This window comes from Cryptomeria japonica, chromosome 4 (assembly GCF_030272615.1).
Source record: "Cryptomeria japonica chromosome 4, Sugi_1.0, whole genome shotgun sequence".
Classification (NCBI taxonomy): Eukaryota; Viridiplantae; Streptophyta; class Pinopsida; order Cupressales; family Cupressaceae; genus Cryptomeria; species Cryptomeria japonica.
The window spans coordinates 284,165,191-284,181,875 of NC_081408.1; the positions used below are offsets into that span (position 1 = coordinate 284,165,191).

The window sequence follows — 16,685 nt, forward strand, 5'->3', positions numbered from 1 at the left end:
ATGATGCATATTCTATATAGCATTTTATATCATGCATCATAATTATAAAATCTAATCTAGTAAAATTTTGTTTCAGGTCTACCACAAGTAAAAGGCATCAATGAAAACAAAGTTAATTGTGCATACTTTATGTTTCATTTTGAATAATTACAAGTAAGTTAAATTTTGGTACCCTTAAGGCAAATCCCTTTGTATTTTAAATTCAATGCATCCTGATTATAAAAATTAATCTTATGTATTTATTTTTTCTAGGTCTCTCAGAGTAGACTTGGCCTCAATGACTACTATTGTTTGTGCATACTTTATGTTGTATTTTGAGAGATATAAATACTTATTATTATAATTTAAATAGACTGTTTATTTTATTTTAGATATGTCTTCTTGATTACATTTTGTGTACAATATACATAAATGAGAGACTATTGGTCAAATTTATGAATGAGATAATTATGTTTTAATCAAGTTCTAATCATTATATTTGTTTTGATACTTTTTAATTTAGAATATGTTATAATTATAAGATATGTTTTGATACTTAGTTCATGATGTATGCACCTTTAGTTTATCTAATCACAAGAACTATTTAAATGGAATTCCAAAAATTAAATTACAAGTCCACATAAGGCCTATAAAGTTGTTTAAGCACAACTTCCATAAATAAAATTTCAAGTCCACATAATATATAAAGTATGCACAAAATTTCAAGTCCACATAATTTCAAGTCAATATATATGATCTAATGTGCACATAATTTCAAGTCCACATAATATCTAATGGGCACAATACACATAAAGTATTTAAGCATAACTTCCATAAATAAAATTTCAAGTCCACATAATATATAAAGTATGCACAAAATTTCAAGTCCACATAATTTCAAGTCAATATATATGATCTAATATGCACATAATTTCAAGTCCACATAATATCTAATGGGCACAATACACATAAAGTATGCACATAATATATATGATCTAATCCTATTATGCAACTATCCATACATATAAAGTATGTGTGCACGTGTAAACAAATATGTAAAGCCCATAAACTAGTACATATTAGAGCCAAATAAATAGTAAAATTTCAAGTCCACATAATCCATATAATATCTAATCCATAAATATATCTAGATGGTAACATGATGTTCACTCCACATAATATCTAATGTGAACAAAATATATAAAGTATGCACAAAATATAAATGATCTAATCCTATTATGCAACTATCCATATATATAAAGTATGTGCACGTGTAAACAAATGTGTAAAGTCCATTAAAAAGTACATATCAAAGCCAAATAAAGAGTAAAATCTAAGTGCTATCATCAATAACATCTCGTGGTCTCTTGTCCCTGGGATGTGGTCCAAATCCACCTATCTCATGTTGTACAAGAAAAAAATAATATTAAAATATTACTTGAAATTAACTATTAAAAGAATCATTTATCAAATATAGTAGAATTCGTAAATTAAGTTACAAACTTACCATATGCTCATCAAATCCTCTAGCAGTATCTCTCTTGTCCTCGGGACATGGTCCAGATCCACCCAGCTCATGCTATACAATAGAAAAATAATATTAAATATTACTTGAAATTAACTATTAAAAGAATCATTTATCAAATATAGTAGAATTCGTAAATTAAGTTACAAACTTACCATATGCTCATCAGATCCTCTAGCAGTATCTCTCTTGTCCCCGGGACGTGGTCCAGATCCACCCGTCTCATGCTGTACAATAAAAAAATAATATTAAAATATTACTTGAAATTAACTATTAAAAGAATCATTTATCAAATATAGTAGAATTCATAAATTAAGTTACAAACTTACCATATGCTCATTAGATCCTCTAGCAGTATCTTGTGCAGTATCAACACCAAATGTAGTGCTAGCTAACTCCTGTACAAGGTCAAATTCAAAGTGTCCAATTAAATCTTAAATTAAGAGTCAAAATAAGATCAAATTAAGTATTACATATTAATACCTCAAAGGATGTCGATGTGCATTCAAATTGGCTCTGATCAAAATTATGAGGATAACCTATCCTAATGGTAGTGTTCACCTGCATACATGCATTTAATGAAATCATATTTAGTGAACATATATATGTGTACTAAATAATTTCAAGTTAAGTTACAGTGTTGTAAGAGTTCATATTTAATTTAAGAATTATAAGATACATACCATAGATGGTGTCACAGTAGTCAAACCCTCTTCTCGATGTGATTTAGAGGGTCCCTCATGACCTAAATCCTGGAGAGAGAAGCATTCAATGTATCAACATGAAAATTTATATGGGTCAGTGCAAGAAGATGAGTCCACTTTTTGGCCAAAAAGTGGAAATGTTTTCCCTAATTTTCAAATTTGCTCTCATTTGAGCTTAAATTTTGAAACACTTAGAGATTGAATCTTGGAAAAAGTCAATAATATAAAAGATAGCCCTCTGAGTGTACTTTCCAAATATATAATTTATTTTAATACCCACATAATAAAAAATAACTTTTTAAATGGAGTCCTGAAAACTATGTTTTAAAAATGCCTGTTTCAGGACCATACCATGCATGTGTACGACCCACACTTTTTGACACAATTAAAATTATTTTCTCAAACCAATTTGGGAAATGGTTTGTAACACACTGAAGATTGATAAGCATATTTTTCTGTATTTTTTTTTCTAATATTTTTTTTTAATTAATTTTTTAATGGCCGTAATTATCTTTTTAAAAATTTGACGTGTACGACCCACATAATTTGATGTAAACTTTAACATTTTTTTATTTTTTATTTTTTTAAATAATAAAGAATTTTGTGCAGATTGATGACATATAATTTTCTTTCCAAAATTCTTTAAAATAAAAAAGTTATAAAATTAACAAAATTAGTTAATATTTCAAATTTATGGACCCGATTTAGTATAAATTAAATGAAAAATAGTTAAAATAATCAATTTTTAAATAAATTTACATATTTAGAATCTAGATAGTATAATCTAAAATGGGTTTTAATTTCGTATAAAAATTATCTTATTAGAGGTGCGTAAACTATTTCTGAAGTTCATCTTTTTGCTTTCATTCATGGAGATTTGAATTTGCAGGTCCATGTCTCAGGTGTGGCCATCCCAGGGCTATCCCGAGCCTAATCCCGAGCCAAGTGGAAGGTTGTGGAATCAAGTTCCACAAAACGGGCCCCCGTTTTCAAACAAGGGCGGCTTGTGGAAAAAAAAGGAAAAATGCCATTTAGAAACGGGGGCCCGCTTTTAAACAAAACGGGGGCCCCCGTTTTTAGAAACGGGCCCCCATTTTTAAAAACAAGCCCCTGTTTCTAAAAAATGGGCCCCCGTTTTGTTCTAAAATGGGGGCCTGCTTTTAAACAAAATGGGCGCCCATTTTTTTTGCTTCGAACCCCCGTTACCTTTCGGCTCGGGAGCCCGTTTTTTGAAAACGGGCCCCCATTTATAAGAGCACATTTTCCAATGCACAGACTTCCACAAATTTGTGACTCATTACCTTGCACTTGCCCATATAGTATACGATGATAACATATTAACTTAAAAAGATAGTACAATGTCTAGATAGAAATTTATACTATACCCCATAAGGTGTGCCGAGTTGCGTTCTAGTAGATGCAATATTGACTCTAATATTAGGTGTAGTCCTTATCTACATAAACAAAATTTATTTAATGAAGTATTAGATTGTATAAAAAAAGAGATGCACTTAGTTTATACCTATATTTAATGAAGTATAAAAATATTGACATGTACATGCATATATATCTATACCTGGTCAAGATGAACATCCGAGCAAAGAAAATCCATATAAGATGTCATCATACTATCATCTGCTACATCATGCTCAGCTGGAACTAAAGTAGATCCTGCAGAAGCAGTAGGACCTACACACACGTCTCATGACAACTCGAACACATATGTGGCATCCATTGAGGAGTAGATGCCATGTGAGCAACTTGCTCACTTAGGTTACCTGTGAGGGAAGTCAAAGCATCTAATGTCGAAATGAATGATGTATTTTGGACATCTGCAGGAATCGATGGAGCAACAAGTGGAACTATAGGTGGATCTGGTAGGGGATTGTTACTCTGTGCCCCTAATCTATGCTGTGGCATTCCACGACCAACACCCTGGAATGACTTAATGTCAAAATAATTTGGTTTTTGGTTCATTACAAACTCACAGTATAATTTCTTCAAAAAATAAAAAGAGACCTCATAATTACGATGTGGTGGATAATCAAAATCCATCCACCATCTATCCCAAAAGTATCTAGCCATTTCAGGATGTACACACCACCTAATTGAAATTATTTTTTGGTTAGGTTGCATTGGTTCTCTTATTTTTGGGTTAGTAAAATATGGACATAAATGAGCTTTGCTTATTTTCAAATCAGTGATTTGCCTATAAGTTAAACCATCAGCATAAAAATCATGCAACTCTTGTCGTCGTCTATGAAATTGATCTAATTGAGAATCAACAGATCTAACTGACTCGACAACAGTTTGCGTTGATTTTGCAAACTCTACAAGATGGGGTGGCGTGATTTGTTCATTTTGGATAGCAGCAATGTTTTGTTCAATCACTTGTAGGTTTTCATTAATTCGTTCTCTTAAACGAATTTCATCCAATCTAGGGGGTGGAGGTGGAGGTGCTGGTGGTGGTGGAGGTAGAGGAGGAGGAGGAGGAGGAGGGGGTTGTGGTGGGAGATTTTCACCTAATAGTTCATCTATGTCAAAGACATCCATGATAACAAAGAGCTCCTGCATATATAAAGATATACATGAATTATATACAACTCTATGTCAAAGAAGAATCTATTTTACTAAATTAAAAAAATTAATTTATAAATAGTAATATTTCTATGTTGTTGAATGAGATACACATGAAATATATAATATAATATTGAACTTAAAAAAATATACATGTACATACTATTGAATCTTTAAATATAAAATTTGCGCACAAAACTTAATAAAATCTTTCAATGAAACATCATAAATATATTATATATTCAATTTAATAAATTCATTTCTTGTAAAATGCATCAACTATTAAAATCAATATAAAATATTTCATACATAAGACCAATAAAGAAGTGAGAAATAAGATGATCCTCCTTCTAGTGTAAGAATATATAAGGATTGATGATAAGTGCTTAAAATAAGATATTGAAATGTAAGATCATTATGCTCTATAAACCAAGATATGATCATAAGATCATCATGTGAGGCACAATCATATGATATTAAGATGCAAAAATGCGTGATCAAATAGTGATAATCTATTATATTCTCTATAATAATAGGCCAATGTATGAACATAAGATAATACTTTAAGAAGATAGATTAACCAATATACAAACATAAGATAATGCTTTAATAAGATAAAAAAAACACTATATGAACATACATGTGAAGCAAATAGTCTTGAAGATCATAAACTAGAACAAAGATTAAAGTATAAGACATCAATCATTATGGGAAATTAGTAGTTACTAATAAAGATTAGCTTTAATGTAAAAATAGGAGATAAAACACATGAAGTAAACATAAGATATTAAATCATGTGATATCTAGTGGTTTCTCTTTTATGTTATGTGTCACCTCAATGTGTACATTCACTTTGTTGGTGCATCATTATTTTTAGGTTCATTTTAGGTTCATTAGGTCCCATCATGAATCTATTGAGGATGTCCTTCCAAGCCTTAGGTTCCCAGTTTAGGACCCAACATTTGTTTAAGTGCAAGAATATAGAGTTAGACTCAGTGAGGGAGGAGTAAATGTGTTTATCTTTAAGGGAAGGGAGAGGGGTATCATCAGTCCAACATAAGGTAGAGGTGGGGGAGTGCAAAAGGGGGACAGAAGGAAGTGAGAGAATAGGGGAGAGAGATGCCTTAAGAATGTTATATGTTTTGCCATGGGAGAGGGGAATACTAAACCTAAGAGATAGATCCTCCAAAGAAATCAGATGACCATTATCAAAAATATGCTCAAAACATCTGATGCCCAAATTGTGCCACTTCATGGAAGAGCATCCTTGAAGAATGGTCAAGGGCTTCTCATTATGATAGACATTCCACCATATTGATCTGTTAGCAGCAAGAGGTCCCTGTGTACTACCATTTATACTGATCTTAACCAAATGTTTCACATAGCCCCAAGCCTTCCATAATAATTTAAAGATATCAGATCCTGTAGGAGCCACATCAAAGTTTCCAAAAAGGAGGTACAATATGGAAAGATCTTTCCATTTCTTTGCCTTCTTAGGAGCAGAGCTCTAAATATTGTACCTTATAAGAACTTTCCAGGGTTCACCACTCTCCATGGCCCTAAGTATCCATTTAGAAGTGAGAGCTATTCCTTGCAACTTCAAATCTTTCACCCCCATACCACCAAATAACTTGTGCATAGTACACCACTCCCATTTGACTGCATGTTGTTTCTTAGTTCCCTTACCATTAGACCATAGGAAGTCTCTGATCTACTTTTGGATATGGTTAAATTGATAGTTGCTAAAAAGCCAAGTGCAGAGGAGAAATATATATTACAGGATGCAAGGATGTTTTGACACACCCTAGAATCTATCAGCAAGGGAAAGAAAATTTTTGTTTCATTTGGAGAGCTTCTTATCAATTTTGTTTCTTGCCCAATCCCACATCTCCTTCAGATTTGGTAGAACAGAAAATGGGATGCCAAGATATCTGATAATCTATCTTGGGCCCAACCACTTGAGGGAGAATTTGGAGAACCAACATGGGGGGTCATCCTTCCAGCCAAGAAGACTGGATTTATGCAAAGCAATTCTACTACTAGATGCTAGGCAGAAGAGTTCAATATTTTTCAAAAGTGCATCAAGGTTATCCTCTTCTAGGTTAAGTAAAATTGCAGTGTCATTTGCAAATTGAATATTAACAATTTCATCTCTATTAGGGAGGGAGATTCCTTCAACTGGTAGAGTGATAGAGAAATCCTTTAGGATATAGAATATAGCGTCAACAACAAGGAAAAATAAGGCAGGGGTAAGGGGAAATCCCTGCCTAATTGATCTAGTGAGAGAAAATCTGGGAGATCTTATACCATTAACTTCTACAGAGGCATTGGCATCACTTAACAAAGTTTTAACCATTCTGCAAAATTCAGCAGGAAACCATAATGAATGGAGCATCTGAATAATATATTCCCATTCAATTCTGTTGTAGGATTTCTCAAAATCTATAAGAAGCATGGCCCCATTTTGTCCTGATTCCTTAGCCCAGTGGAGTGACTCTCAACAGGTAATTAGGTTTTCCTGAATATATCACCCTTTAAGAGACCGAGTTTGAGTAGTGCTGACAATTATAGGAAGAATCTTTTCCAATTTGCAGGCAATCAAGTCAGCCAAGATTTTATAGGAAATATTCAAAAGTGTGATTGGTCTCCAATTCTTAAGCAAGGTTTTGTCTCCCTCTTTAGGTATTAATTTGATAAGTCCTTGATTGATGTCTTTCCCCGGGGAGCCCTTTTGAATTGCCTTGGTGTAGATTGAGTGTAGGTCGTCAACCACCCAAATGATATTTTCCTTATAGAATTCGACTAGAAATTCATCTGGACCTGGGGATTTATCATTACTAAGGGCCAAAATAGAATTACTAATCTCCTCTTTTGTTATTGGCATCCCTAGCAACACATAATCCTCCTTGCCAATCAATTTGGGAACAAGAGATTGGACAATCATCTTGGCATTATCCTGTTCATCCTTAACCAGTTCAGCAAAGAACATATCCTTATAAAATAGTGTGAAACATTCAAGGATCTCACTAGGGTCAGAAAAGAACTTGTCCTTATCCTAGATGGTGCTAATTGTTTCCATAGCTTGCTTCATTTTAAGCATTTGGAAGAAAAAAATTTAGCCTCTATCTCCAATCTCCAACTAGTTAAGCTTATCCCTAGTTCTCCACCCTTTGATTTTCTGATTTTGCAACCTCCTAAGATCAGCTTTGGCAACAATAAGTTTGTTGGTTAGGGAATCATTTTCAGGGTCATTTTGTAAATTCATCTCAGCCAAGTGGAGAGCATTGTGTAGTTGCATCTCAGTAGCCCTGACATCCTTGGCCTTCTTTTTACCCATAGTCTAACAAAATAGGGTCCAGGTTTTTATATTTTGATTCCATTTGTCAATGTTGGACATTTGATGATTTCCATATTTATTGAACATTCTAACAAGACACAAAGCACATTTGAGATCCTCATCCAAAAATAAACTAGAATTCAATCTAAAAGGAGAGGCAATATTTGGTGAGGTCTCACTATTCCCAGCCATTCTCAACTTGATCATAATAGGATGGTGATCAGATACTGTGAATGGGATAACAAAATATTGAAGACCATCATCATTCTTAACAATGTCAAAAAATTCCTTATTGAAGTAAAATCTATCAAGCCTACAATAGACTCTTATTATGTTGCTGATGGTTACACCAAGTATACCAAATAGAATTCAGAGCTCCCTTTTTCCACACTATTGGGTCAATAAATCTCAATTTATTAATCATCCTTTTCCATTGCAATCTCTCAAATACTTTCCACTCAAATTTCCACCCTCCTTCTTTATCTTGTGCACTTACCACCATGTTGAAATCAACTCCAATGAGCCAAGGTATATCCTCCAGATTGGGTAGCCATTCCCACATATCTCCTCTCTCTTGGTAATCATTAGAGGCAAAAACTTAACAAATGCCAAAAGTAGTTTCATCAGTCTAAATGATCACCCACACAACCCTTGCACAAGAGGATTGTCCCCATTTTGTAACCTTATTTGCCCAATTAGGATTCAATAAAATTTCAAATCCACCTCTACCCTTAGGATGGTTGGTAGAGTAGGGAGTGGCATTCCTCCAAATACATTTCAGGCCAATCTCTAAATTAAAGCCAATAGATTTCAGCTCTCAAAGCATAAGGCAATCAACATCTTTATGCATATTTAAGAGTCTTTTGACAGCATATTTCCTATCAAGGGCCTCCAGGCCCCTAATGTTCCATGAAATGGCCTTCAACATAAGAAGAATTAGTCAAAAGTATTCATGGAGGGATTAAAGCCCTCAAAAACACTTAGGCCACTCTTCATGATTAGTAAGATTATTGGCATCAAATGCAACTGTTGAGAGTAGTTTGCCTCATTTTTTCCTAAGTTTTGAAAGCTATTCAGGGCCCAATGATTCTTTCCTAATAGAGACATCTTTCGATGTCTTGGGGAACCGTTTCCTCATTTTTTTCTTAGATTTATTCCCTGATAGATCATCTCCCACACTGGTAGAACAAAAATCAAATGTTCAAGTTTCTGGGGAGAAATGATTTTCCCCACAATTGTTGTTATCAACATCAATCCCTGTGTTAGGGTAGAGCCCAATACCATGATCATCCCCTAAGGTTTGGTCACAGGGGAGGGTGATAGGACCCTTATTCCCATAAATGCCACATGATGTAATATCAGGGGATCTAATTGGATCTTGTGGCCCCTCACACTCCACCTTGGTGTCGAAGGGGGTTTTGAAAACAAACAAGATGGGGGGAATATTCATCTCCCTGTGAATGTCAGAATTGACATTGCATCCAGACCCCAGGGGCAATTGTTGTTCATCACTAATGGTATTGTTGGCTATAAGAGCCACACCATCATCCCCTCCAATCAACTCTCGAAGGAAGGGAATGGTAGTGGACTCGAGCTCCCTTTTTTGAATGGCCAAGGACAATTCAAGTTTTTTTCCTACTCTTTGCAGCCACTTTCAACTTTTCTAAGATAAGTTGTTGTGCATTTTGAGTTCTAGGTCCACTATTAGGAGTAGAATCCACAGTCACATTTGAATCAAAAGGTAGAGAAGAATTAGCAACGTTATTGGCTTCTCCTATGGCCTTCTGGTATTTAACCATACTCTCTGCAATCAAGAGAGGTTCATCAGATGAGATAGGGTAATCAGGGGGAATGTTGAGCAAAGGTGAAGTGTCAAAGATAGGTGGAGGTGGAGGGTCGGGAATGGAAGGAGATGAAGAGTCGGGGCGGATAAGGGGAGAGGGAATGGGGTCAGAGTGAACAGAGTTTGAGGGATTAACCGAGGCAGAATACAGAGGAAAATGAGTCGAGACCAGCTTGGAAGGAATCAAAAAAATTTCCCAGATAGAGGGAAATTTTTTAGGAAATGTCCACTTATCCTACACCTGTGACAGGCATTAATTCCCCCTAAATATTCTAAGGGGAAAGAGTAATGATGGTTTTTCAAAACAAATGTCAATCTCTGAAGGCAAAGCCGAATAGGGGTTGAAAGCAATAAAAACCCTCGCATCCATATGGGGCAACAAAGTAGGAGAAGAATCAATTCTAAGAACTTTGCCTAAAGGCTCGGTGATTTTCGAGATATAGTTCCATAAAAGAGGAGGAACATTCTTAATAACTACCCATTTAGTGTTAGAAACTGCCATGACTTCCTCATTACATGCAACAGGGGTCCATGGAAAAACCCTAAAACAAGCATTTCCCACATTCCAAAATTGTTTATCAAGCACTTTCTTCTGCATTTTCATATCATTAAAAAAAAAAATGAACGAACCCTTTTGCAACATTCTCCAAAAGGAAAATTGAATGCCAAGTTTTTTACTCAAATATCTTGAAACTGTTTGTTCATAAATTGCCTAGATGGAATTCTAACTACATCAAGGGCTGCAAAAAAAACCACAGAATCCTTGTCTAATAATTTCCTTAGAAATGCAGACAGACATGGAAAAATTTGGCTTAATGACAACCTTCGAGGACGAGGCAACCTCACCTTCTTTGCCGACTTGATTTTCTGCAACATTGTTGAGAATCTTTGACTTGAATCTAGCCTCTACTAGAAAAGATGTGCGAAGCCCTGCAACAGCCTGGCAGAAGGATTTCTTGGAGCCCACGGTGTTGCTGCTAGTGTTCTAGTGTTCTGTGTTTGAAGCACCATCTTTATTGCTCTCCATAAATGGAGGCACGAGCAAGAGTTAATGTGGGGGCCTCCTAGTAGGCTCGGGAGCCCCCGTGCAGAGAGTTGACTTGCAGCCAAGGACCCTTCGTATTTGTCCTTGGTTTTAGAGCCAACTACAAAGCCAACCTTACTCAAGATCCATGATTTCTAGTATGCCAATAATTTATAATTAGAATCGTGTTTTCAATTATTACTTCTCCCCCATTCTTAGGATAAGGTTGATAAAAATGTTACATGTGTAATATGTTTAAGTGTGTTGTTCTTTTACTAGGTTAATCATGATAGATGTTGTTGTATAGTATATATATATAAAAAAAATTGTTAGTTGCAATTTTATTTGTGTAAAAATTCATGAGTATAATTGCCAATATCTCTAAACTCCCAAACTATTCAGGCAAAATTTATCCATGTTGATCTTTATCTAGACTATAGCCCTTCTCATCTTCAGGATGAGGAATTCAATATCAAACTATCTATAGTTTTAATATTTCCAAGTCTAATCTTTGCTTTACCAAGAGACACAAATATTAACATGCTTCTTAAGGAAATTACCAATTTAGCATTGTTTGCTAAATTCCCTATGTCTAGACATATTTCCTCGAAATGGAACATAGTTATTGAATCAATATTTTTAAATTGCAATCATCTATCTCTTCATGTAAAATTATACTATTAACATTCAGTAACATATATATATCATGTTTATAATCTTCTCCCTTACACTAGTAGAGATAGGTAGTGAAATTGTTCCTTATATTACTCTAGCAATATTGTTTTAGACTATAATGATTTAACCTCCTATTACTTCAAAGGATGCCTTATATTATCCTAGCAACATTATTTTAGACTAGAATACTTTCAGCTCCTATTAGTGCTTCCGTTTACCCAACATCCATTATATTCACTATTAAATCATATTTCTTGCATTTTTATCATCCTCTAGTGGCAATTCTTAGTAATGATGAAGTCTCCTTGACATTATATCTTCAAAGTGCATCCCATTGCCTTGGAAATTTGACCTTGCACTACAACTCATTTACATGGATTTCGGATTTCAATGAACATTAACCATTACATGTTCTAATACCATGCTGATAAACAATAGAGTAGAATACTTAAAGGTGTAATTTATAGTAGCAATACATCAATAGCACTTAATAATAAATCACTTCAGACAATTACTATTTTTTAAAAATATAATTTTTAGAATATTTTGTCAAAACATAACTAGCAAAATTATCTACAATTAATGCATCATTAATTGACAACTAAATATATTTATTAGAAAATATAAACTTTTGTTTTCAATAAAATCCACTTTTATTAAAATTTCTATACCATAAAATTTGTTTGATTTAGAGCTTGATATGAAACAACACTTTCACGGATACAAATTTTAGCTCTTGAAGGTCATTTATCGAAACCTTAACACAACTAGATATTCTCTCATTATTCAAATCCATTTATCCATTGATTTTGAAATTTACAATGGACAAATATTTAAAAGAGTCCTCTCTATTCTTTAAGAAGAAGTGTGTTCCCTGTTTAATATGGTTGAATAGAAAAGAATTTGTAAACGGAAAATTTGGATTGGAAATCTTCGGATAGCTAAAAATACATTCTATATATTATAAATCTGGATTCTCTTTCAAAGAAGTTCAAAAAATCAATAGCTCCATAAATTTATGTAGAGCTTTTAATGATAAATAATAATCTAGAGACAATCAGAACTTCATCGAGATTTACTTTTTCACTGAGAAAGCCAAAACACCTGTAAGTGATTCTCTCATAATCCAAACTAGATGCTCGAACACTGCAAATTTTGAAGAGGAACTCATAAAAGAACGTCGATCTGATTGCCTTAAAAGGAATGTAATGTATTCTTTGTTTTACATCTTGAGTCGGCCATTTACGTGCTTTAATAAGTTATATTCCCAAGAAAGCATTAAATTATATATTTTAGTTGTGAGATGATGGAGAAGATGCCCTTGGTTCAGTCCTTTCCTCGGAACATCCGAGGTGAATTATAGGAAGGAAGGAAAATGCTTCAAAATTAGCTCTACAAAGAACAAGGTGGGCTCAGTCCTTTCATCAAAATATTCAATGTAGAGATTGGATTCGATTTACTTTAGAGACTGTTTTCTGTCGGTCGGTAGGGGAAATGTGTGATTGCAAAACTTGAGTGTGCTTGAGGTTCTCCGAGAAAGCTTTTTTATTCTGAGTGGAATAAGAAAAATAAGCAAAGATGCTTCTCCTCCTTCCGTTAGGCTGATATTATAGCCTCTAATTCTAATTATAGCTGGTATTAAAAAATACACTTATTGCAATTTTAGATTTATATCTCATTTGAAAAAGACACTTTGGCAACTCTTATCCATTTGGAGCTAACCTATGTATGTTGGTATGACTTATGACTTATTACTGTGTCTACAGCAACAAAATTCTCTTTAGCATTCGATTTTCCATCCCTGTGCAATTGTCTTATTCGTTTCTCAAGAAAAGTAAAAGAATATAAATCCGTTTACGTAGGTATCAAGAAAAGCATTGCAAGTAAAGAGAAGAAGTTGGTTTTTATAAATTGCTAGTTTGTAAATGATCATTCTCACATCGAATCCAGCCTTATCAAGTCCGCGTCATTTTTCTTGTGCCCATCAACTCTATTTTTTGTGTCTGGGTCACTTTATTTTGTCTGCATAGAAAGTTGAGAGAGGAATTTTTGGTTCAATCTCACTTTTCTAACATGGCATTTCTTGGAGAAGCTGTTGTAGGAAAAATTTGTGAGATGGCCGTGGAGATGGCCGTCCAGAAATTAACTGATGAGGCAAAGCTACTACTGGATTTCAGCAATGATTTCTCGTGGTTAAACGATAATCTCACAAATGTAAGGGGTTTTCTGCAAGATGCTGATCAACAGTCTCCACATAATGTGGGTGTAAAGCAATGGCTGGAGAAGGTTCGCGTTATTTCCTTCCTTGCAGAAGACATCTGTGAGGAATGCGCTATAGAATCTATGTATGGAAATGATGCTCAAACTTGTGGGCTAAGTTGTAATCAATGGATTTTTCGCTATAGGATAGGGCGGAAAATCAAGGACATCAAGGAGCGCATGAGATATATTATCGAAGATGTCAACAAGCTGAAGCTATTGCGTGAAGTTCTTCCTGCAAGTGAAGTATCGCCCAATACATCTCATAGTGTAGACCGCAAGAAATCTTATCTTCTGCCGAGTGTATACTCAGTGGGAATAGAGACCAAAGTTGATGACATGCTCAGATTGCTGGACAACAATTCCTCTCCAATTATTGCGGTCGTTGGGATGGGGGGCATAGGCAAGTCCTATCTTCTTCAGCATGTTTACCGCATCGTAAAAGAAAGGTACGATAAGTGTATATGGCTTTCATTTTCTCAGTCTTATTCTATTTCCACCTTGCAATGCGACATAGCTTCCCACTTAGGCTTAGGACCGCAAATTAAGAATGAGGAAATGTCTCAAGAGAGAGCAGCAGAGCTGATTCATGAAAATCTGCAAGGAAAGAGATATTTTGCGGTGTTAGATGATGTGTGGGAGGCAAGGGAAGATTTATTATGTAAGCTTGGCCTCTTGACTGGAGACAATGGGCATAGCAAAATTCTGGTTAGCACAAGAAACAAAGAGGTTTGTACAATTCTGGATGCTCATATCTACGAGATGCAATGTTTGTCGGAGAAAGAGAGTTGGAGCCTGTTTTGCTTCTATGCGTTTAAGGGAAATAAAGTGCCAAATCATCAGCTTGAAGAAGTTGGCCGTGACATTTTAAAGCAGTGTGGAAATTTGCCGCTAGCTATCAAAATGGTAGCTGCATCTCTGCCGAAGACCACGATGCCAAGGGACTGGGAGGCCAAGCTCGATCGGCTTAAAGAGGTAGTTGTTACCGATGATGATCAGATGATGCCTATTCTCAGACTCAGTTATTTCTCACTGCCTGCACGTCTTAAAGCGTGCTTTGCTTATCTTTCTTTCTTTCCCAAGGTTGAGCAGATAAATTGTGAGTATCTAGTATATCTGTGGATCGGGGAAGGATTTATTCCAGCAGGAGAGGACCAGTGGGACGCGGCATGGGATTGTATAAATAAGCTTGCCAATCTCTGTTTGCTTCAAGTATGGGAACAATATGAGGATAGACTAACCAATTATTGTAGAACTCACGATTTGTTGCATGATTTGGCCATAACCATATCAAAAGAAAATAAATGTTTTTTTTCACTTGAGGAAGCATGTAAAGGTGAAAATGGTGACTGCTGTCGGATTTTCCTGGGTATGAAAGATGTAAATGACGCTCAAATATCAGAGAGGCGTCCTGTTTGGCTCCGCACCCTTTCATTGTCTCAAAATTGGAGGATTACTTGCATTCCGGGAAACATGTTTATGGCTATGAGAGGACTGCGTGTTCTCGAATTGAGCGGGACGGACATCTGTACATTGCCTCAAAGCCTTGGAAAGATGAAACTTCTAAAAGTCTTGAATTTAAATGATACACAAATTGAGAAGGTACCAGAGTGTGTGAGACACCTGAGAAGTCTCTTGTTTCTAGCTCTGCCTCTAAGATGTAGGAAATTACCAGTATGGATAAATGAAGTTAAATGTCTTCAGCATTTAGAGTGCAAGGGTGTTACACGCGTCCCAAAAGGAATATCAAAGCTGATCGGTTTGAGAACACTCCGATCAGATTGGTTGGACGTTTCCAGTGAAGGCGACAGATTCATGAGACCAGAGGATTTTGTGAATATCACTCAGCTTCAGGAACTATGCTTAGATGTTAACAAGGATATGGATTCAAGGATAGAAGAAGGGATACTTGCCCTACTGGTAAAGATGAGGCGTCTGACAATTCGTAAGAGCACTGTAAAAGAATTGAAGCTTCCCAAGAAAATGATAGCAATGAAAGGTCTGGAAAGTCTTATAGTATTCAAGTTTGCAGTGGAAAGTTGGATATGTGGTATGGCAAATCTGAGGGAACTCGAGTTAAAGTGCTGTGGTGGTAGTCATTATCTGGAGTTGCAAACAATGCCCAACCTAGTGAGGTTGGAGTTGTCCGGAAATGACAACTGCAAAGAACTGCCAAAGGCTTTTGGGCAACGGGGAGGGTTTATGCACCTGCGCTTCTTAAAAATTGATTGGTTCAATGAATTAGAGGAATTTCCTGAATTGGAGGAGGGGGCAATGACACGTCTCGAGGAGTTCTATTTATGTAATTGTAGGAAAGTCAAAAAAGTGGGAGTGGGACTGGAGCTGTTAAAATGTTTGAAGGTTTTCTATTATAAAAAATCAGATAACTTAGAGGAGATGTTTAAAGTAGGTGGAGAATATTGGGATAAAATTAAAGTCATCAATCCTCATGTAAAAATTATGTCATAATAGATTGACATTATAAAGACATTTTTATGTTTTAATTTTTAAATTGTTCTATTTGTTATTTATTATATTTTTAAAATTAGCAATCATATCTTGGTGTGCAATGGGTGCATCGAAAATAGAGATGTGGAAAGTCGATGAAAAAAAATGTCTAATTTTTTAATATTATTTTGTAGTACATGAGGTCAATTGGTAGGCCATTTAGCAATTGATTTTTTAAATCCATTTATAGGAATCCAACACAATTGAGAACCTATTAATCAGGGAGATAGAGACATATATATGGTAAGATATAT

At 35.0% G+C, this 16,685-nt stretch overlaps 1 protein-coding gene across 1 annotated transcript; it reads left to right on the forward strand.

The window, feature by feature from the left end:
* The first annotated feature begins 13,737 nt into the window (after positions 1–13,737).
* On the forward strand, positions 13,738–16,392 carry LOC131062563 (putative disease resistance protein RGA3). Its single transcript, XM_057996257.2, has one exon. It carries the CDS (start codon positions 13,738–13,740, stop codon positions 16,390–16,392), a length of 2,655 nt encoding a protein of 884 aa, XP_057852240.2.
* Positions 16,393–16,685: the final 293 nt, after the last annotated feature.

What these genes read in the sequence shown, in the direction of transcription:
- LOC131062563 (XM_057996257.2), top strand. Translation starts at nt 13,738, where the DNA reads ATGGCATTTCTTGGAGAAGCTGTTGTAGGAAAAATTTGTGAGATGGCC.